The sequence below is a fragment of the Diprion similis genome, chromosome 14, assembly GCF_021155765.1.
Source record: "Diprion similis isolate iyDipSimi1 chromosome 14, iyDipSimi1.1, whole genome shotgun sequence".
In the NCBI taxonomy this organism is placed as follows: Eukaryota; Metazoa; Arthropoda; class Insecta; order Hymenoptera; family Diprionidae; genus Diprion; species Diprion similis.
In genome coordinates, this window is record NC_060118.1 from 11,772,149 (window position 1) to 11,794,425 (window position 22,277).

Consider the following 22,277-nt stretch of genomic DNA (forward strand, 5'->3'; position numbering starts at 1 on the left):
TATTGTTAGTTGTTGTAACATCATTTAATTAATATTCTAACGTATTGGTTGTTTTGTGAGTCTTAAGAAAATTACACAATATGTTTGTTACTGACTAGAAATATACGTGTATACACATGTCATTGTCTTCACCTTTACATTATTCGTTAAAATAATATATAGCTTTGTTGTTGATTTTAGTACATTGAATGTGGTAATGATTCTTACGGCAATTGAAAAGTTGGAATCCGTTTACATAAATTTATCTCACAAGCCATCATCGCACTTGTCTCTGTAACAATCGATCAAAGTTACTCAATTGACTCGAATTTCCAATTAGATACAGTGTTAATTCGTAACATGTTAGATTATTAATATCATTCTTTGATTCAGTTTTATCCTTAATAATTATAAACATAGTTTTGATTTCTCTTACTGTGATGTAAGAATTTTTATTTAAAATAATATCCTACACCGTTGTTTTTTTTTATTTTTTTTTTTCAATTTTTTGCTTTTTCGATTATTATTATTATTTTAACGTGCATATAGACACCCATACACGATAATAATTCCATTTGAATTCGCACGGCAAATTTTCATTCCTTCCATTTTTCAAAACAATAATATTTACACTCGTCATTACCATTTCTCATCGGGCATAATCTCATTATCCTTCGATACTATACCTATCACTGCGTGATTTTGAAAAAAATCTTCAATCGTTCTAAAGATCTTTATAGTATTTAATAATCAACGGAATCAGGTACCGCGTTAAATTCTCCATATACAAAACATTTCTCATATTCTTTACACAGAAATTATTTAAGAAAGGCAACATTCAGCCATTGTTAACACCGAACAACGTTTCTTAATTTTTACACTTTAAGTATAACTATGAAATAGAATAAATGCAGTGCGTATACAGGATTAATGCTGCAAAATGTCCAAGATTTAAAATCAAGTCAGATTTTCTAAAACCTGATTCCGATTATCACGCTAATGATAAAAAAAAATTCCTTCGAAAAAGTAATAAATAAGTAAACGTGGCTCGTAAAATAACGAATTTTAAAACGTTAAAACTGGTCAGCACCGATCGCAATTTTACGCGATCGGTTAATATTACACAATATAATAACATTATCGTTGTTCGCATAATATATTTAGCAGGATTGATTACAACGCGCGTGCGAATCGTCGATGACGGGGGAATGAGAAATCGAAGAATTTTGCATTTTTTTTTTTTTTTTTCAAAATTCAGCGAGAGACCGATAGATCGATGATAATCATACCCGTGTCTCCCTGTATTTTTTCCCCCGATTTCCGATCGCTCGCAAAAGCCAATCTCAGACTGCTGCCGCCGTCAGTTGAGGCTCCATTTCCTCGCTGACCGGCGTCGACGGAGCTTCCGTTATCGGGGTTGGCGGATCTCCGCTGCTGCCTCGATTGTCGATGGTCCCTGAAGGCAAATTGATGTTTGAATAAAAAAAAAAATAATTTCATCACATGAAAGAAAAATTAGAAAGCAAAGATAAGTTTTTGAGAGACAAAAAATTTTATACATTTCTTTTTTTTTTTTCAATCCATATTCAAATTGGAAAAAACGTAATCGTTTATTTTGAAAAAAGTAATGAGAAGGAAAAAGTATACGTTTGTCAATAAAATATTGAGAATCGATTTATTTACGGTAGAACTGGAAGTCCGAATTAAACTGGACACGAAAATTTTTCAAGTCCATTATTTGATTGTAAATTTCTGTAAGTTTCAAAATTCTAAAAAAAAAAAAAAAAAAAAAAAAAAAGTTTTTCCATAACGGAAAACGCTTACCTGTGAAAGAGCTCGCGCGACTTCTTCCTGAACGACAGATCCGACAGAGCGGTTTCAGGAAGGGAAAACTCGGGCGCATTCGTAACAGCACGTAAATGTAAGGATCTAGGGTGAAGTGGACGCAGAGCAGGATGTCAGCGATCACATAGAACGCGAATATCAATTTTCTAACGATAACCTGCTCCTGCCCGATAGTCGGCGAGTACTGAGCCAAGGGAATCGAGATCTGAAAGGGTAAACAATGATCGCAGATATTAATCAATAATCATGAAAATTTCTTACAGAAACCCCATTTTTCTAAATATTTATTTATTTATTTATTTATTTTGCGGTATGGGCATTGAAAAGTCCACTTTTTGTGGCAGTTTTCGTTCCGTAAAGTGACGCTTTATACGGCAGCGAACAAACTTGCGGAATAAAGTCTTTATTCCACAGTTTTGATGCGCAGTTCGAAGTGCGCATCCCAAACTGGCGAATAAAGTAGCTTCGTCGAACAGATCGCGACATAACCTTACTCTTCGTTTTGCTTTTCAATACCCATACCGTGAAAAATATTGTATGTGGCATGCCCGTAAACCGTTTTTTGGCTCGGATAATTTCAGTTCTCGCTTCCGGCTCGCCTTCAGCTCGTCCTGAAATCTTTATCCTTGCAAAAAAAAAAAAAAAACAGGCGGTTTACGGGCATGCCACATAAATAGCTATTATTTTTCTCAATTCATACACGCGCGTTTTGCAAACTCGACGAAAATCGATGACAATGAACGCAGCAATGAAAATAATCCCGACATTTTGTATGCAATTCGTGTTAGTATTACGTTCGCGCGATGTGTGAATTGATTTTGAAATTGTTATGGGGATGATTTATGTACGTTTTTATATCGTCGTTTCGAACATACATTACGAGCTTTTCTCACCCATAAATAAACCATCATTCGCATTTCTACCCATCTATATGTATTGTATAGTATATAGTATGGGCAGGATATATTTGTTTTGTTTTGAATATATAAATTGTAATCGTTTCGGACTTGCGCATATTACAAAACGTGAGTTAGGTTATAATTGGCCGGTGTACGCGCGAATTTATTATATCTACGCGCCGATACGTGATCCGCAAATTCTCGAATTGTTATTGAGGAAGTGACGATGGCCAACGGAAATTCCAACCGATCATTATCGCCTCTCATTCTCGTTGTTAGCCAAGGCTAAATAAACCCTCGATTTCGCGGGGCTGAAACCGTTTTGAAAATTGATTTATTACATTCTCTGTGCACGATTAATCAAACTATCATCGTATTATACATACACACGTTGGATAATTTGTCGTTCTGATTTGAAAAGATTATCACGTATGCTCCTAAATCTTATCGATAATTATTATCAGTAGTACAAAGTAGAACGGTCCTGATTTCATTTACATAGGTCAATATACTCGTTTGGATACTAATTTATTTTTTTTTTTCTTTCTAACTTCTTTTTTCGAAATATCGTACAGAGCCAGGATTAAGCTTGAAAGAATTTTACTACATTGCAGGTGGATTGAATTAATTCCCTGGAGGATTTGTATCGGTTTCGTGTGTCGAATCTAATACCACCGGTCTTGAATTTCATCCACGCAAATAAATTGGCTATAAATTCGTACCGTGGGATAAGACGCGACGTTAGAGAGAGAGAGAGAGAAAAAAAAAAACTACACCAGCATTCTCACTTTTTTTTATTATGCGTGCGATTGATTGTTCATTTGAGGGATTGTGTTTTTAAAATCTGATATTTGTGTTTTTCAAATATCGAACCAAATTTCATCACCTGGAATTTAGAATTGGCGCGGAACCGACTTCAGAAAAAAATATCGAACGAAACAAATCGAGCGGTTAATGGCTGTTGATTTTGCAATTTTTGTAATCCCTTGCAATCATTTTTAATTTTTGTAATCCCTTGTAATCCTTTGTAATTTTTGCAATTTTTAACAAATTTTCTAATCCTTTGTAATCCTTTGTAATTTTTGTAAATTAAAAAATTTTTGTGATCCCTTGTAATCCCCTGTAATCGTTTGTAACCATTTGTAATTTTTGTAGTCCCTTGTAATCCTTGGTAATGATCGTAATCCTTTGTAATACCTGGTATTCATTCGTAATATTTATAATCCCTTCTAGTCCTTGTAATGCTTTGTAATAATTCGCGATTTTCGTGATTCCTTGTAATTTTTTGAAATCTTTCTTTACTAATAATTATATAATTAAAATCCAGGCAGTTTTTGCAATACTTGCAAACCAGCAGTGACCGTTTGAATTTTGTAATTCTAGTAATCGTTCGCGGTCTTTGTAATCGGTGTGAAATTTCTAATCCCTGAATATATCTTTCCTAGTCCTTCCACAACCGACTTGTCATGTTTGTGATCGTGAAAATTTCACGCCATTTTTGCGCAGTGTGCCTCAACCCCCCATGATAAATAAAACGATTAATAATATTTTTGATTCGTCACGAACCATCTGAGGCATCCAGCAAATGACGAACGTTATCGAGAGCATGGCCATCAGTCGAGAGAAGGCTCTCTCTTCGGCTGTAGCGACGACTTCGGATGGAGGTCCGGTGGCTATGCTGAGGAGAGGTTTGGCTCGCGACGAGGCTCTTGACACTCTGCGAATTACTGCCGATCGACGGCTCAATCTGCACAGTGCTCGAGACACTGCAAGATTGCACCAAACGATGGAGAGGCAGAGAACCGTGCCTGCGAAGAGCGAGAGAGTGAGTGAAAGAGAGAGAGAGAGAGATTATTATTCTTAGGTGTTTTAAGTTGTGTATGGGAAATCCCATGTGAACCGGACCAACGTCTGACCCATGCAATTTCTGATTTTGTTTAAAAAATTTTCCCAAATCTGATAACAGCACACTGATTTTTTTCAGATTTTTTATTCAACCGTTTAATTATTTATAAATGTTTAAAGTGATTTCGAAAAGGAACTTTTTTTAAATTCTCAAAAAAATTCTTAGAAACTGTATTTTCTGTTTCAAACATTTCAAGACCGAACCCATGATGAGCCGATTCGATTGTTTCTCAATTTTTTTGATCAACTAAACTAAGATACAGTTTTTGAGAATTTTAAAAAAGATCCTTTTCAAAATCACTCTCAACATTCATAAATAGTTAATCAATCGAATAAAAAATCTGAACAAATTCAGGGTACTGTTTCAGAATTGGGAGAATTGCAGAAAAAATTTTGAACAATATTAAAAATGGTTAGGGTGGGACGTTGTTGATTGAGTTCGCATGGAATCCTCCAGATACATTCTGATTCTTGAATCACAATAAGCTGGCGGATGAAAGAGAAGTTGCAAAATTAGCTCTTACCGAAAAAGAAGAAGACGTAGGCATAGGCGATGTCTTCGGTGTGTTTCGCGTCTCTGTAACGAAGGCAATTCCCGTTCTTGTAATCGGGGGCGATGCCCTGCTTGTAATAATCGCCAAAACCGACAAACGGCATGAAGCAGAGAATTCCAGAGACGAACCAGAGCAGGATTATGCATCGCACTATCACCGGATACGTCACCTGCTGATTAAAAGAAAATTGACGTCGGTTAAAATCGAGCCGCAGTCCAAGTCCACGATTAATTGCTTCGGTTACGAGGAATCTGCAGGAACCTTCGAGTTGTTGTAATAACTTTATAAAAATTTCAATATAACATTTATTTTCATGCTTTTCGCGACTGACGTCAATAGTTTGATTCAATCATGGTCTTACACACAGGTCTTGTAGCCATTTTTGAAAAAGAATCCAGGTGGCACTGCGCTCGAGGGATACGTAAATATAACCTACAACGTTCGCGTGTGTCTCGTGTGATGCGCATGCGCGAATATCGTTATCCTTGTCGCACCGCGATCCCTCGATCGCAGCGACGCTAGCGGTTTGGTACGTTAAGAGGCTCACGTCGAAGCCCACAGTCGCAAGACTTGTGTCTAAGGTCGTGGATTCGATCGTAATTCTCCGCCGGCCATATTTTTTTACAAACATTGCCGGGCAACGTGGAAGATTTCGTTCTGGGCTCTTTTTCTCCCACTTAGGGTTTTTCGAAAATTTACAAAAAATTCAAGTAAGCAGTTCCAGGTTCCTATACTCAATATTCAATTTTGTTTGCATTGCGAAATGCAGTGAGAACGTCAAGTTGGCGAATGTCGTCCATGACGTCAGGCGGAGGGTTAATCGTCAAACGAAGGTAAAATCAGGGGTTAGTTATCAGTTAATTCTGAAACTTTTTAGAATTTGAGTTTGTAGATGTCACCTGCGATGCCTGAGTGCTATCAATCCGCAGCTCCACCACTAAAACGACAAGCATAAAATATATCGCGTCAAATTTATCACTGCGAATAAAAATCCGTTCGATCAAGATCCGCCTCACGATCATCGATCTTGAAGAATTAAACCGTAACGTATAAGAAATGTTGAATGAAAATTATAACGCAACGATCATTTATTCGCCGGGTGTAGTTCAGCTGTCGCATTAAAAAGCAGTTTTTATTATTCTTCATCTCTTCTCAGTTTGTCACGTATGCAGATTAGGTGGACAGGTATTCAATGTTATAAATTAAATCTTCATGTGAGTACTCGACACACGCGATCAGTGTAAGAATTAGGTACAAGGTGGATCCCAGATACGACATAATTCGATGCGACAGGAAACGGCTGAGTCACGTACGCGGATGATCGAAGATCAATTGATTGGCTCATCAGTCGACCTCTCTGCAATTGTTTAATGATTGGATAAAGAGAGAGAGAGAGAGAGAGAGAGATGATACGAGGCATGCACGAGTGAAAAGCACCAATTCATCCCGTCTTCATCCGTAGAAAGACGCCCCCCTTCGACATGGTGTTAACAAGTAGTAATTGGCTTCTATTTGGGATTATAATTGCCTTCTTCGATCTTGTGTTAAGAATGGTCGAGGGTGTCGAACAATTTCTGACCAGCCAGATCAAATCCTCTAATTCGCTTGTAATGTCAGAGAAATCATCCACGGTAGAAATAATTTCGACGCCTATAAACTACGAACTTTATTTTACGATCCAGTGGAGAAATTCAGACGCTTTTGTAATTTAGGCATAGAATTTTCGGTAGTTGCAGTACTTTTTCGCAGATTATCGTCGTTTTTATAGATTATTATAGAATATAATATGCTCTGGAATATCGTTAAATTACTTGTTTGGAATAATAACGAACCTTAGTTTTTCCACAAGACTCATTTGTTGACACTAGGTGAGCTTAAAAATATAAAACTTGAAAGATGAGAAAACCAGTCTTCGAATTTAGACCCGAATTCTCCCAAGTAATTCGTGAAGTTCATAAAAAGTTGTACTTTTCAACGAAATTCTGAGAATACTGAGTGGAAAAAAATGATGTTGATTGAGTCCGATATCGTAATTATCTTTCATAGAAAATGGTGGATTTTTTAAAATTTTTGTAGAAACTGGTAGTTTTTTACGAAATTCCATGAGTTCGTGTCGGATATTGTAATCACGTTTTACAAAAAATTGTAGTTTTTTCTAAGTTTCCGTAGAAATTTGTAATTTTTTATGCAAAATACTACGGGATTTTCCACAACGTTTCACGCTTTTGGACAATTTCATATAATTTTTCGAATATTTCCTCCAATTTCAAACGAACTGCGCTATTTTCTAGTTTAACGTAAAAATTATTTTCACCATAGATCCGACGAAATGATTATGAGTTATTCGATTCATTACACTTCCATTGCCAATTGGAAAGAATATTTTTACAAAAACGATTCCAAAATTCGTGGATCGGATTTTCACACCTCTTCGTCAAGTTCGAACAAGCAAGTACGAGAAAGAGTCGAAGCCCTCCTTTCCTGAACTCTATCACCACTGATGAATAGTTTCGAGGCGAAGTTCATCCGTTCATCGAGTGAAGCCTTCCAATTACGCGAAACAAGGAATGGAAAATTCGGGCTAATCACGCAATACTGGGTGGGAAATAATTTAATTACAGGCCATTGGCTGGTCTGTTTGCTTTGCAAATGAACCGATGACAAGGCGGAAGTTAGACAGCGAAGCCTCTGCCGCATAGCTTCATTCAGGCCCAAACTCGAAACGAACCAAGGCGACCCGCCCGATCCAAGGCTGTAGACTCAATTCAGTTTCCAAACCTATTCTAATCGCGCTTTGCAACAAGTATCCCACGTTTCTTCCGCACCTCTCTCTCTCTCTTTCTCTCTCTCACTAGATTTTATTTACTTTTTTATGTTTACTTCTTGTTATTAATTTTTTTGATACCTATCACTGCTGTGAATGTATGTATGATTTTCATTTCCTCGTTATAATTTTCCTTACTTATTTATTCAGACTGTCTATTCCTTTGAAAAACCTGGATGTACTGAAAATCTCAGGGAATTTTTATCCTCCTGGATTATCCTGGAATTCTCAGGAAATTTTGGTTTCACATCGATTCGTAAATTTCATTCTTGCAAATTTAAAACCGGTATTAATTTCAAAAAAGAAAAAGAAAAAAATTATTCAAGTATATTTCGACAAATTCTTATGCATGGACAGAGAAATTTTCACACAAGTAGTAATGTATTCGAATCAAGGCACCAGCCGCACTTGAATATTTGGAAAAATCATAAAATGATCTGGAATATCCTGGAATTCTCAGAGAATTTTAGATCCTATCTTATGAGTAGACACTCTTTTATTATACTTTGTTTTATTTTTTTTTATTACATTACATTGAAATGTTATTTTTCTTCTATTATGTTTTTGTTTTGCTATGTTAACTTTTCATGTTGCCTTAGGGGACTCGATCCAAGGTAAATAAATTTGAATTTTAAATCTCTCTCTCTCTCTCTCTTTCTCTCTCTTCGTCACGTATTATTACTCAATCAGTTAACACTTTTTCCTTCTTATTCTCACAATCGCGATTCAATGCCGTCTGACACGCGACAAGAATCGTTTTTCCAATAAACGATATAAAAAACAAAGTCGTTATAAACTTCACTTCAGCTGTCGATGGTGTACATTTTTTAACCAACGACGTTTTTTGATCCTTAACGTAAACAGTTTCAAACCCAATATTACAGACTCTGCTTTTTGTGCTTTTTATTCTTCTAACGAAAGATGAACTAAAAAATTTTTACCCTTGGTTTTACGATTTTTCAATTGAATCTATAAACACAGTTCCAAACGATGATTTCAATTACCGACAGATTCTCACATTGTTGATGAAATTTCACTATACACACGGTTTTCAGAATTTTCTTTAACGATTAATTTCGAAGCTCGTTCAATTCCAGAATATTCCACTTACAACCACAATTCAAGGGTATTAAAATGGTATTTAAAAGCTCGGCTTGAATCGCATTGATCTTCGCTGTGAAAACCACTCGGTACGAAATTAATGACCATCTATAACGCTAATTATAAGTACATTCGACGGTTTATATCCGTTCGCAGAATGGCGAGCAGCCAATATTCGTGATTAGTTTACCGTCCTCAGGTAACATACACCGCTAATTTCTAATTTCCTCCAGGATCCTTCGCGTGCGCAGAATTATAGCTCGCAAAATTTCGCAGTAACGGAAATAAAGCACCCTTAGATATAAATTCGCTATCGAACTTTGAGCACGTTTAATGGTTACCGACATAAACTTGACCAGCAATTAATTACGACGTTGACTTTATCGAACGATATTTGCATTAAAAATTTAGCTAATCAATCGATTCTCCTCTTCGGTAAATAGCTATTTATGTGGCATGCTCGTAAACCACCTGTTTTTTTTTGGCAAGGATAAAGATTTCAGGACGAGCTGAAGGCGAGCCGGAAGCGAGAACTGAAATTATCCGAGCCAAAAAACGGTTTACGGGAATGCCACATACAATATTTTTCACGGTATGGGCATTGAAAAGCAAAACGAAGAGTGAGGTTATGTCGCGATCTGTTCGACGAAGCTACTTTATTCGCCAGTTTGGGATGCGCACTTCGAACTGCGCATCAAAACTACGGAATAAAGACTTTATTCCGCAAGTTTGTTCGCTGCTGTATAAAGCGTCACTTTACGGAACGAAAACTGCCACAAAAAGTGAACTTTTCAATGCCCATGCCGTGAAAAGATAATTTTATTCACACGTCGAGTGGAAAACTTTTCCAGACAAAGCCGGCTTACAAATATTCTGTATGAAGTTTCCTATCGATGAATATATGCATACGTATCTATATAATAGTTATTTACGTATCTAATCGACAAAGAGCACAAGTTGACCTGACTGTCAACGAAACTTTGTTTCCAAACACGAACTTATCGCATGAAAAACGTTAGACTCTCCGAAGGAAATCTCGAGAAAATTGAATTCATTATGGATGGTTGAAAACGTGTTTCGGCGTCCATTTATTTTTTTATTTTTTTTGTTTAAGAAAATTTTTTTTTTCTTCTTTCTTTCTTCATGTTTTACCTGTCAACGAAACGAGGGATTCAATATTGAACGAAAGTGGGGCAGAATATCGTCATAAACTGTGAATTATCAGCGTCCGGACGTCATTCGCAGCTGTAAGTCAGATTTAATTTTGAATGTCGTTGAAAAGTTGAGACTCGAGTGACTGGCGTCTCGGAGCTTTCAAACGAACCCTACTGCTCCATACCTATACATATGGGCTATTCCACGTCAACTCGACCAGTGTTAAACCCCGACCATCTCAAAATCGTTTAATTTTTTTTTTTTTAAACATTCTACTCGGTGATAAACGTCGCCTCAAGTTTTTTCAAATGTTTTTTTTATTAAACCGTTTATTCTTTATAAATACTTGAAATCGATTGCGAATGTCCATTTTTTTAAACCTGAAAAAATTCTCAAAAAGCCAGTCAATGACACAAAACACCCTTTTATTAAGGAAAACGGGGGCCCAATTTTTTTTCTATTTTTTTTATCGCCTAATTCGGAATTTTCAAATTTTTAAACCCAAAATTATCTCTACTAACCCGAGTGGCGCATCATCGAATTGGTGAATTCGAACGTTTACAAATAAATTGACCCTTCTTTGACGCTTTTCGATTTAATTCTCTGTTAATTTTGGGATTAAAAATTCGGCCCACGTTTTCCTTAACGGGAGGGGGGGTTCGTGTCATGAGAATTTTTTCTGACTTTTAAAAATGGCCATTGGCGATCGACTTCAAGTACTTATAAAAAATAAACGGTTCAATAAAAAAATTTGAGATGGTCGAGCTTTAACACTGGTCGATTTGGCGTGGAATACCTCATATATATCATGCGACGCTTTAATGCAGACGGCTGAAAATCCATTAGCTAATGACACATTAAGCTTGCAGAGTGATGCATCAAGTCTTGCAATAGTGTCATCGCGTCTTTGTGTCAAGGGTAGGTTTAAGCGGTCATCCCTAGTTTTCCACGCAATATAATCTTGCGGTCAAAAAGAATAAAAATTATTATGGATTGACGTATCAGCTCTAATGGGGGGAGGGTGTATTCAAAACTAAAATAATTTATTGAACACAACTTTATCACAAAAGAAATATCTAACGACACAAAATAGTAATGAGATAAATTCGAAGGAGAAAAAGAAAAAGGATTTATAATCGTTTCGTCGTATTCATGGTGAAAATAATTTCTACTGTACACGCAAAGGTATCAAAAGATGAATCACAGTCTTGTTTTATTTTTTTGATAAAGTAGACGTTGTATCCTGAAATTTTTTTATCAAAATGAAAACGCCCTATCAGAATTAAATCGGTAGATTATAATCTTCTGACCATTTTCCACATCGCTGAAACATTTTTAACGATTTAATCATGCTACCAAAGGTCAAGTTTGTGATCGTGATTAAATTGATTACCGTGTTTGATTGCGGTCGGATAGAAATTATCGCCCTAAAAAGCTAGCCAAAAAAAGTGTTGAATCCTAATCGTCTATTAATATAAAGTGAAGATATATTATGTGGAACGGAAGGGAGACTTGAATGAAATGAAATGTAGGATGAAATGAAAAGTCTGAAAAATTGCAAAAGAGACGAAACGTTGCGCCTCGATTTTGAAGTCCTCCATCATTTTGGTGATCTCTAATATCTAGACGTTCGCCGATCGAATAACACGTCTGGCGCCAGGCTTGTCAATTTTTTTTCCTCCCAGCATCTGCTGTTTTTTTCGAAAATTTTTCTCATCTGAACACATCACGCCTAAACACCATTTTACGTATATAAAATAAAATCCGTCCGAAGAAAAACGAAATTTTTTCCAGATGGTACGAAGAGAGAAAGAGAGAGAGAGAAAATAAAGAAAAGAGCATCCGGAAAGTTGTAAATAACCAAGTTGCCAACTAATTCGGTGCAGTAAATCAGGAAAGATTCTTTCAGCCGCGCGTCACGTTGGAGGAAAAGCGGAAAAACTCGAAGCGACTCCGAGGGAAATCATGCTGTTTGCATACGCGCTGTTCCACTTTTGATATACATATATATAAACGTCGCTGATCGTCCACCGCGATTTGTCATTAAATCATTCGCTCGGAATACTGCGTCACCATAAACGTTCGCAGGTTCCAGGTCATTCGCTTGTCTCTCTGTAATATCATGTATTCAATACGTAAGTACGTCACACGAAGGTATCGACCCTGGACGATCTGTATAATGTTCAGTCATTAAGGACGAGTAACGTCACACGGGATTGCAAAAAAGAAAGAAAGAAAGAAAAGAAAAAAAAAAAACTCAAACAAACGTCAAATTAAAAATAATCCGATAACGAGCTAATTTGTTTTTGTTTTTTTTTTTGGTGACACTTTTCATCGGCATGAAAAGGGAAAATCTGATCGATTGGAAAAGTTGGACAGAATTTTTTTTTTTTTTTTTCTCCTCAAATATTATAAAAGTAATAGGTCAGAAAATCTTTCGTCAATATATTGCGTATATTAAATTGAAATGATATGTTTTAAAAATGAAAAGTAACGAAAAAAGAAAGTGAATTTTTGGTAAGAAATTATGAGAGAAGAATTTTTTGTAAAAAGTCTATAAGTGGTAGAAATTTTACGGATATTGTTTCGTAAAAAAATTTGTTAATTTACTTTGAAAATTTTGTGAAAACAATTTTTTTCACCCAATTGTACGAAATCTTTCATTTTCCCCCCCCAAAAAAAAAAAAAAAGATTCTTTCAATATTCTTATATCTATTTGCATAAAATTTGCAAAAAATTTGCAATTAAATTAGACTCCATCGAAAATAAAATAAGCTCAATTCTATGCAAGCATTTCCGAGAGAATCGAGTTTCGTTAACCAGCAACAATGCGTTTTATACCTACGTGACATTTGGCTAGAAGATATAAGGATTTGTCGGAAAGGCCGCGATATGCAGACGATGCAACGCTAAGCGATGATTGCATGCGGTGAAAATTCGGGGAAAAATTATAATTGACATCGTTAGTCTCGCGGAGCTACGTGTGGAAATATAATCAGTGCTGTTAATTGGTAACAAAAACCATAACAATATTAGCTTATAATAGGACAATTCGTCCCTTTAATGTAATTAAACAAACAAAAAAAAAAATTGAATGTTGCGGTCAATTTTTTCTCCAAAATCAGCATATTTTTTTTTATTTCTTTTTTTTTCTTCCTTCTTTATCTTACGGATGATCGAAAATGTTTCGAGGTGGTACTTGAATGTGAACTTGTTATCGGATATTATTATCCTTTTTATTATATATATATATATATATATATATATACGACACGTGTGTCAGCGATGTTATTCCACGAGGATAATCAAACCCGGACACGTGCCTGGTGTAGGTATTTGGCGTTTGTAACGAAATTGAGCGAGATAAGAAGAAGAATTAAACACGTGTACACGTACAGGTGAGAGGCAAGATAAAAAACAAAAACAAAAAAAAAAAAAAAAAAAAAAAGAAATTCAACAAAAGTAAAATGTTGGCAAAAAATATCATTAATTTTTATAGGCTATTGAGAGGGTCTAATAATCCAAATATTAATACTAATAATCTTAAGCTCTTAATTTTAATTCTAAGTACTTGCTAAATGAATTTGAAATTTTCCCAATTTTTTTTTCTTCAATTATTTATAGCAACGCGACATTTTACGATATTTAATTGGCAAGAGGTGAAGATTACAGAGGAATTTTTGCTCTTTAAAATAATGGCAACTATAGCCAATCTATGTTTTACGAACCGTTTCGCAAGTGAAAAATCTTGAGCCCGTTTTTTTTTTTCTTAAAATTGATGTTTTTTTCAGTTTTCTCGTAAACCACTAAACTCACAGCAAAATTGTTTTGTGTATTATACGAAGACTTATTATGGGTATCGTTATGGTGTATTTTGTAAGCCTATACGTATATACATGGGATATATTCTGGTTAGTCTAGGTGATCGATGAAAAGCTTCACAGTTCGTTATTCCCACGGTTGTTCGTCTAATCAGCTTCAAAATAGACTCTCTTATCATCAACTTTCACACACTTTCATGCTCGTAACTAACTCATTCAACCGATCTCGTTACTCTTCATACCTACTTTCAAAGTACTCTCTTGGCTGAAATATTATTTATACCTGCTGCGAAAATTATTACTTTCTGCAAGCCGATAAAATTAGATATCTACTCGCAGAGCTTTGCGAGAGGAAAAAATTGCTAGTTTTTTTCCAGGTAGTTACTCGAATTGTTATTATTTTTCTTTTCTTTCCTTTCATCGTTATCGAAAATAATTTCATTTTAAACTTTGATCGAAGAATTCTTTACTTTTTTGTTTTTCAAATACTGAAATAATTGTAAACAGTTAATTGTAGCGCATTTTTTTCAGCCTTAATACCAAAAATATTTTAGACGGCACATCTGATTAGAATATCTTTTAAATCTATTTTCTTTTTATTCGCATTTCTTAAATTTTCAAGTATGAAGATTATTGTGTGTAAATTACACGATAAAATTCAAAGAATTGTCGAAGTTGCCGCCGATCCGCTGAACTTTAAACTCGATTATCTCGAAACTACGTTTCCGAGTCCGTGCCTAGAATATCTCGGAAACGACACGACCAATTTTTACCAAATTTCGACACAATGTTTTCGTACATTTTGTTTCGTTCGCTGCTTACGGTTTTTTTTAATTCAATTATTTATTTTTTTTACGGTTAAAAAAAGGTGTTAAATTTAGGCCCGAAAACGAACGTTAAAGTCGAAACGTTCACCGTTTCGTTAATAAAAAAAAAAATTCCATACGCAGGGAACGGATCAATATATTACATTTCAAGATCCCGTTGAAATTTTTTATTTCAGATCAACCGACTGTCCAAAATCCTAGACACCGCAAACCGTGTCGGTACGGAACACGTTTTACACCGTTCACTGTAACAACGCCACGAGTGGATAAATATTGATGAAAAAATTACTGCATATACCTGAATATATAAACTTTGAAATAAAAAAAAAACGGATAAAATCGATTTAACGGTTTTTTTAATAAAAATTCTCGAAAATCTCTACTTTTCTAGCCAGCTACTCGGATGTGTCCCCTTAAAATCGTTGCTTCAACGACACTCGTTTTACACTAATTACTCAAACATACACAAATGTTGACTGCACGAATGCGTCGGAAACTTCTTATCAAATATTTGAAGGGAGGACCTTCGGCGAGGCCTTGGGAAGGTCGGAGTTCAATCCGAGTATAGAAATATGGTGCGTGCCTTAAAGCACGCGTGCTTAGTTATTGAGATCGCCTTTCGTGGCCTCAGTAAACATTCACGTACATTACACACGCGCGTGTCTAGTAAACATTGTTGCGTTTGAATTGAATCTATGCGCCTCGACAAATGAAACATTATTATTTATTATGTAAAAATTTATTTAAAAATTTTCATTGCATGGATCAGAATTTTTATTTTAATATTAAAATCAGATGTTAATAACAATAATAGCGATAACGATTATTACGATTTATTGTTAAATAATTTCGACATGTTACCTCGGTTTTGATGGTACAATTTCCTTTTTTCTTTTTTTTTTACTTTTGTTTATGCTGCCCGTTTCTCTTCTCATTCGATTGGCAAAGTTATAATCGCAAATTTAATCGACCACCCACGAGGCACGCAATGCGATTTGCCATTATGCCAATGAATAGTACGTAATAAAACATTAAATTATCGAGAGCGTATATTGTTCATTGACTATTGTTTCCATGCAATCGAATCCCCGGCTTGTAATTAAAGATTCATTATCAAAAGAACAAGAAAAAAAATACATACATATTGTATTTAACGTTTAACGTTTAACTCTCACGATTTCTGATTTTGTTTAAAATAAAAAATGTCTGCAATTGTCCCAACTCTGAAACAGAACCTTGAATTTTTTCCTGATTTCTTATTCACCTGCTCGTTTAATTGTTAATATTTAAAGTGACTTTGCAGAGGATCTTTTTTTTAAATTTATACAAAAAATTTTCAGAAAGTATATTTTTTATTCAAAAATTTTCAAGACCGGGACGATTTGTTTCCATTTTTTTTTTCTCAGCACTCGCAATTTTTTAATGGTCAACTAAAATATTTTTTGAACAATGTGATAAATTTCCGAAAAATTCTCAATACTTGTATTTTTTAGTAAAAAAATGTCTGAATCGGTTCCATCGTGCAGCGATTCTTGTCTATTTTTTGCCACGTTCAACTTTTTTTTTATCAACTTTATTTTGTTTAATTATATAATTCAATAAATAAAAGTTTGAGGAACTATAACTTTGTAAATATTGATAATATGAAAAATTTCGAAAAGAAGTTTTTTGTAGATCGTCAAATGGACTACAAAATTTTCGTTCAGCTTTTATTTCTATCTTCAACGGTTTAGTTGAAAAATACCAAAAAGTCCAAATTTTTAAATATTAAAATTTTACGACTCTGTAGCAAATGCGCAATTTTGATTATAGAAATTTAGCTCAACGAAATTTTTTTGTAAAAAATTTAATACGATACTCGATACCGTCCGTTTAATGATTTTATGAGAAGATAAATCCTCCATCGCTTGCAGGAGGAAATAATGTTGAAAAATCCTCTTTTCAGTATTATTTCAACGAGAAAATCTTAGGCTTGACGAAAATTAAACGACCTCTGAAAATTTAAATTATGGGCTCCGCTTTGGACAGGATGTTCTTCTGGACATCTTCTGTGATATTTTGAACAGAGAGTGGTAAAAAAAAATGTCGACATTTTTTGGCACACCCTAATATATATATATATATATATTTTTTTTTACTTTTTTACTTTTTTTTCTCCTTAGATGACAAATTAATTTTAGGGAACTGGAGCTTATATATGTATATATATATATATATATATATATAATACAGAAAGATGCAAATTAAAATTCTCCGACTGATTTACAGCAGCTCCAGTTCCCAAAAATTAATTTGTCATCTAAGGAGAAAAAAAAGTTTCTTCCGGAAAAAGACGGTCGTCCGGTTGGTTTTACGTCAAGCATGACGTAACAAGACTCCGCGTGTGTGCAGAGTAAAAGTGCAGGTTCCTCGTCTATTTTTGTAACCTGCACTTTACATTTCACCCCGCGAGTCGATGTTCGATATAAAGTTACGAAACAATACGGTTGTTCGTCTGTACGTACAAGCTTTGGAAGCTGTCATAAGACTTTCGGTTTATTGTTCATTCTCTAAATTTGATTTTTTTCCATTCTTATTATGTCGCTTATCTCCAACATTTATTTAAAAAAAATGCGAGAATAATATGCTCATGGAACAAAAGTGTTCAGAAAATGCATATTGAACAGTGTTTCAATGAGCTGTAAATTTTAGAATTCAAAAATTGCTAGCGTGTTTCTTTTTTTTTTTTTTTTTTTAATTTTCCGCTATCGGGAAAAAAAAATTTTGCAAACAAGTTTTTCCCGAGTTTCGCGTTAATTCTATGGAAAAAATCTTGAAACGAATAAAAACCAAAACCGAACAACGATTCCGTATAATCTATCCTACCGATAACTTGGCTGTGAAAAATATTTACCCAGTATCCATATCATGTGGCATATAATAAGAAAACGTTGAGTCAAGGCTCGACGTAATGCCTTATTTTCTATTAGACCCTTTTCTTCAGCTGCACCAAGATTTAGAGTGAAAAAAATTCAAAGCAAGATTGCCGCAAAGTACAATCCAAACATTTCCAACAACATCCGGAAAGCATTATATTATAATAATAATATATAAACATATAAATACCAAAAAACATGTTTAATAGTTCGATAGCAGTAAGAAAAATACTGGAATGATTAGGTGAAAAAATCTATCGCATACGGGTGCACATATGTATTATGATTATACGTATGTATGCACACGAATCTTTACCTCTACATGCATTCTTTGATAGATTAGATGCGTGTTTTCGAGTGATACGAGACTAGCTGTCTTGGGTGCAATACAACGAAGTTTGTAGCGCGTTACGTAAACTGAGCCCACTATCTTCAAGAACTTGTTAATTTTTATATTTATTTTCTCTTTATCTTTCTCTCTATCTCTCAATTAAAGCCACGACGAAATTTTGTGTTTTCGAAAGAAAAAAAGAAAACGATAATGTAAAACAAAAATACAATGTCCTAAATTATTTACACTATAACAAAATAAATAAATAAATAATAATAAAGATAGTAATAATATTTTTGCAATTGTAAGCAGAAAATTAAGCTTCTAACACGATTCTTTACATTTCTTTGAAAATTCGTGCGATAATATTTTCGGTTCAATTATTGCGACGATTTGATATTTGTGGAAGAATAAAGTGATGGGAATGGGATTATTTGACTGAAAAAAAAAATGACAACTGAAAAAACAGTTAATTACACGAAATTTATTTGTTTTTTCGGAAACGTTTTTTGTAACGATTACACTGATTCAGGGTGTCCAGTTATTTGTGGAAACTAGTAATTCCCTGAGAATTCCAGTTTTTCCAGACAAGAATCATTATTTACCCAGTTTTTTCTTATTTAGACAATAAATGAAAAATACGAACAAATATATTTTATATTTGACTAGAGCACAGTTCGTTGTGAGGCGAATTTATAAGAATTCGCTAACATGTAGAATTTTTAAGAAATCAGAGCTTGAAAGAAAAATTTATTTTTCCTCACCAAATGGCTAAATTTTTATGAACCTGGGATGCAAATTAGTATATTCCAGATAAGACACGAAATTCTCTGAGATTTCCAGCTTTTTTCCAGGGGATTTGAAAATCCCTGAGAATTCCGTGGTTCCATAATTTCCATGAATACTGTCCACCTTGTAGTTTTTCGATCCTCGAGACTCACCTTCTGGTAAACGAAAGGCCTTGTCAAAGCGAGCCAGCGTTCAACGGCCATCACAATCGCCACGCATCCGCTGAAGAGGCCAAAAAATCTCCAGACGACTCGAAGGGCGCAGAAAATCCGGGTTTCCGCATCTTCGACGTAGAGGGTGAGATTCATTTGAATCAGCATTCCGAGAAGGGCGACGAGGTTGTTCGTTGCCAGACAACGCAGCATCAGCAGATGCTTCCGGTTCCTTCTCTGCAGAGGAATAGGTAAGAGATGATTGGAATTTGCAAAAAGAAAGATAGAAAATTCGCAATCGAATATTATTCTTATTCTCACTTTCTTTTTTTCTTTATGTTTATTGTTATTGTAATTTTGGACATCGTCGGCGCCAATTCATTCATGTCACAGAGAGATAAGAATTTGGATGATTAATGCAAAAGTATAATAGCGTTGAAGATAACCCCTGGGGTTCATCTTGCGATTTTTGTTAAACGAATGCCGAATTATTGCGACAAAAAGAGCGATGTATTAAAAAATTAAAGTGACTGTTGAAAGATGTTTGATATATTTTTTATAAAAACGTAATAGTTTTGCGCAACATTGATGATTAATTACATGTTGGTGATTAGTTAGTTGTTATTATATTAACTCAAGTTCGGTATTCGAGTAAATAATATACGAGTGAGATTCTCGAAACGTCGAATTAGAGGTCTTACGTAATTATGGGTTGTATAATGTTGTGTAGCTCAAATCTGTCGAATATACATTTTGCATAATTTTCTACCGTATTGATTACATATCGCGTTACTAATGCCAAAAGGGCGTATCGAATTTATTTTTTTTATCAATTTAAAAATATGTATAATATATAAATCTATAGAAAAATTTTCTTTTTCATTTTTTCCATAGATTTATACATTTAAATACAGATTTTTGAGTTAATTTTCTTTTCATTTTTTCCATAGATTTATACGTTATACACATTTTTAAGTTCATTGGAGAAACAAAAATTTTGGATACGCCTTTTTGGCATCGATAACGCGATATATGACTTTCAATTTGTAGTTGAGACTTTTTTCGAAAATATTTTTGGGTCCACCGCTGATTGAGAGGTCGAATATGAATAGAAAAATCATGATTATTATGTACAAGGAAATTATTTTGTTTGTTTGTAAAGCGGGAAATACGCAACGGGAAGGAAGACTCGTTTCTTTCTTGTGAGGAAAAATTCGTTTCAATCAGCTTAGAAGTTCGCGTGTATACATAATTTATGATAAAACATCGAATATGTATTCTTAATTATTGATTATTATTCTTTGATCTTGTCAATTCAAAACCGATGCTTTTTGCTTCACAGTAATTTTGACTAAGCTGGTTTTACCAGTTAGTATAAATTATAAAATTTATCAGTGGTTAAAATGATTTCAATTATTTAAACAGGAAATTATGCGTCATTCAAAAAATTGGGTAGTTCAGGTTTTTTGATTTCGAAAAAGTTTTACTGATCAGACCCGATTTTGACTAGCAACAGAAACGATCTAGAAATCATTGAAATAGAAAATTGTGCAGTATTTTAAAAATTGTGAAGTTCAAGTTTTTTGATTCCGAAAAAGTTTTTTTGATTAGACCAGATTTTGACCGGCAAAAGAAACGATTTAGAAATCATTGAAATAGAAAATTGTGCAGTATTTTAAAAATTGTGAAGTTCAAGTTTATTGCTTTCGAAAAAGTTTGACCGATCAGTAGAGATTTTTACGAGCAAAAGGTCCAATCTATAAATCGTTGTAACAGAATATCGTAACATCCAAGTCCTTTAAGGCTCTTTCCTTATCGATCTGAGAAACATGAGAACCTTACCTTATCACGACTGAAGAGGATGACGAGAGCAGATATATTGCCGACGACACCGGCGATATAAACGAGGGTTAGGATCGTCTGGGCTAGAAAGTTGACATGTCGTCTTGGCATTTTAATCATCTTCGTAATATTCAACGTATCGTTCAAGTCCCCAGCTTCTGCGAGGAAGCTGGCGTTAGAAATTTGCTCTACAAAATCCTCGTCCATTTTTCAACGGCTTCCTTTTGTCTCTTTCTTTCGAAACGATTCTTTGTATTTTTGTCCTTTTTTTTCGTTTACTTCTTATTTTTTCACCACAGCCTCAAAAATGTTTCTAAGAAAATTTCTCTTTAGAGCAAGCAAACAGCAGTTTATAAAAAACTTTTTAAAATTTTATCTTTACTTCGTTGACGATTTTTTTTATTATTCTTGCTGTTGTTAAGCTTATTTTTTTTAAATGTTTCTTTTTTTCTTTTCTTCTTTTTCAAAAATCACACAAAATTCCAACTCTCGGTTGGACGACCTAAACCCAGGCATGCATAGCTGAGATCCGGCAGCTTTTCACGCTCGTAACTTGTTTACTTCGTAAACTTGGCAACGATGGATAGGTAGGTATTAAGGCCCTTTCAGGCCCTACTCGACTATATATATATACAATATATATATATATATATATCTATACCCGCACCTCGGCTAGTTGAACACACACTTCGTAGCCTCTCAATTTATTCGTACACATTCACACATGCACGTGTATGTTCAGGCTCGAAAGTCAATCGCTTATATATACGTTTAAGAAAAAAATGTCCTCGGCGTTCGCGTATATCGATGATCGGAATGTCTTGATCAGATATTTCGAACGAGTCTTTTTCTTCTCTTTTCTCTTCTTCTTTTTTTTCTCCGATAAAAAAAAAAAAAAACGGCAAAATTACTTGCGATTTCTTACTTTCTTTCGCTTTTACACTCAATTGTATAATTATATCTTTTCACTGGCAAACTATATATACATATATATATATGTATATATATATGTTTTTTTTTTCTACAAAAGTCTGTTCGAAAATTGAAAAATGTTTCTCGTTCTTCGGATTTTCCTCGACGTCGTCTTTGTACGTGGATAAACAATATATGCACCCACAATTTGTCTAAGTGTGGTTCTCTTTTTGTTTTCGTTTTTCTTTCTTTTTTTTTTTTTTTTTATATTTACGTAGAATAAAGTTTCGTTCGTTCCTGACGAGCTTCCTCACTTTATGTATTATGTATTACATGCATATGCACGATATACGGGATTTCTACTCAAGATTGTTAATTTCTGCTGCTACCGTGTTAATTTCTTTTTTCTTTATAGTTTTTAAAAAT

At 34.4% G+C, this 22,277-nt stretch overlaps 2 protein-coding genes across 3 annotated transcripts in view; one reads left to right on the forward strand and one right to left on the reverse strand.

Moving 5' to 3' along the window:
* Window positions 1–22,277, forward strand: part of LOC124414751 (gamma-taxilin) — a 37,557-nt gene that overhangs the window by 3,137 nt on the left and 12,143 nt on the right. The gene's annotated exons all lie outside the window — the stretch shown is intronic.
* LOC124414758 (prostaglandin E2 receptor EP2 subtype) lies at window positions 495–21,564 on the reverse strand. Of its 2 annotated transcripts, none has more exons than XM_046895821.1 (6): window positions 20,940–21,564; window positions 19,098–19,334; window positions 5,153–5,351; window positions 4,290–4,531; window positions 1,804–2,029; window positions 495–1,435 (listed from the first exon to the last, which is right to left on the reverse strand). In XM_046895821.1, the coding sequence occupies exons 1-6, from the start codon at window positions 21,144–21,146 to the stop codon at window positions 1,323–1,325; spliced, it is 1,224 nt and encodes a 407-aa protein (XP_046751777.1). In that variant the 5' UTR covers window positions 21,147–21,564; the 3' UTR covers window positions 495–1,322. The 2 variants fall into 2 exon arrangements, with proteins under 2 accessions (XP_046751777.1, XP_046751776.1); XM_046895820.1 differs by having other exon boundaries at window positions 5,153–5,354.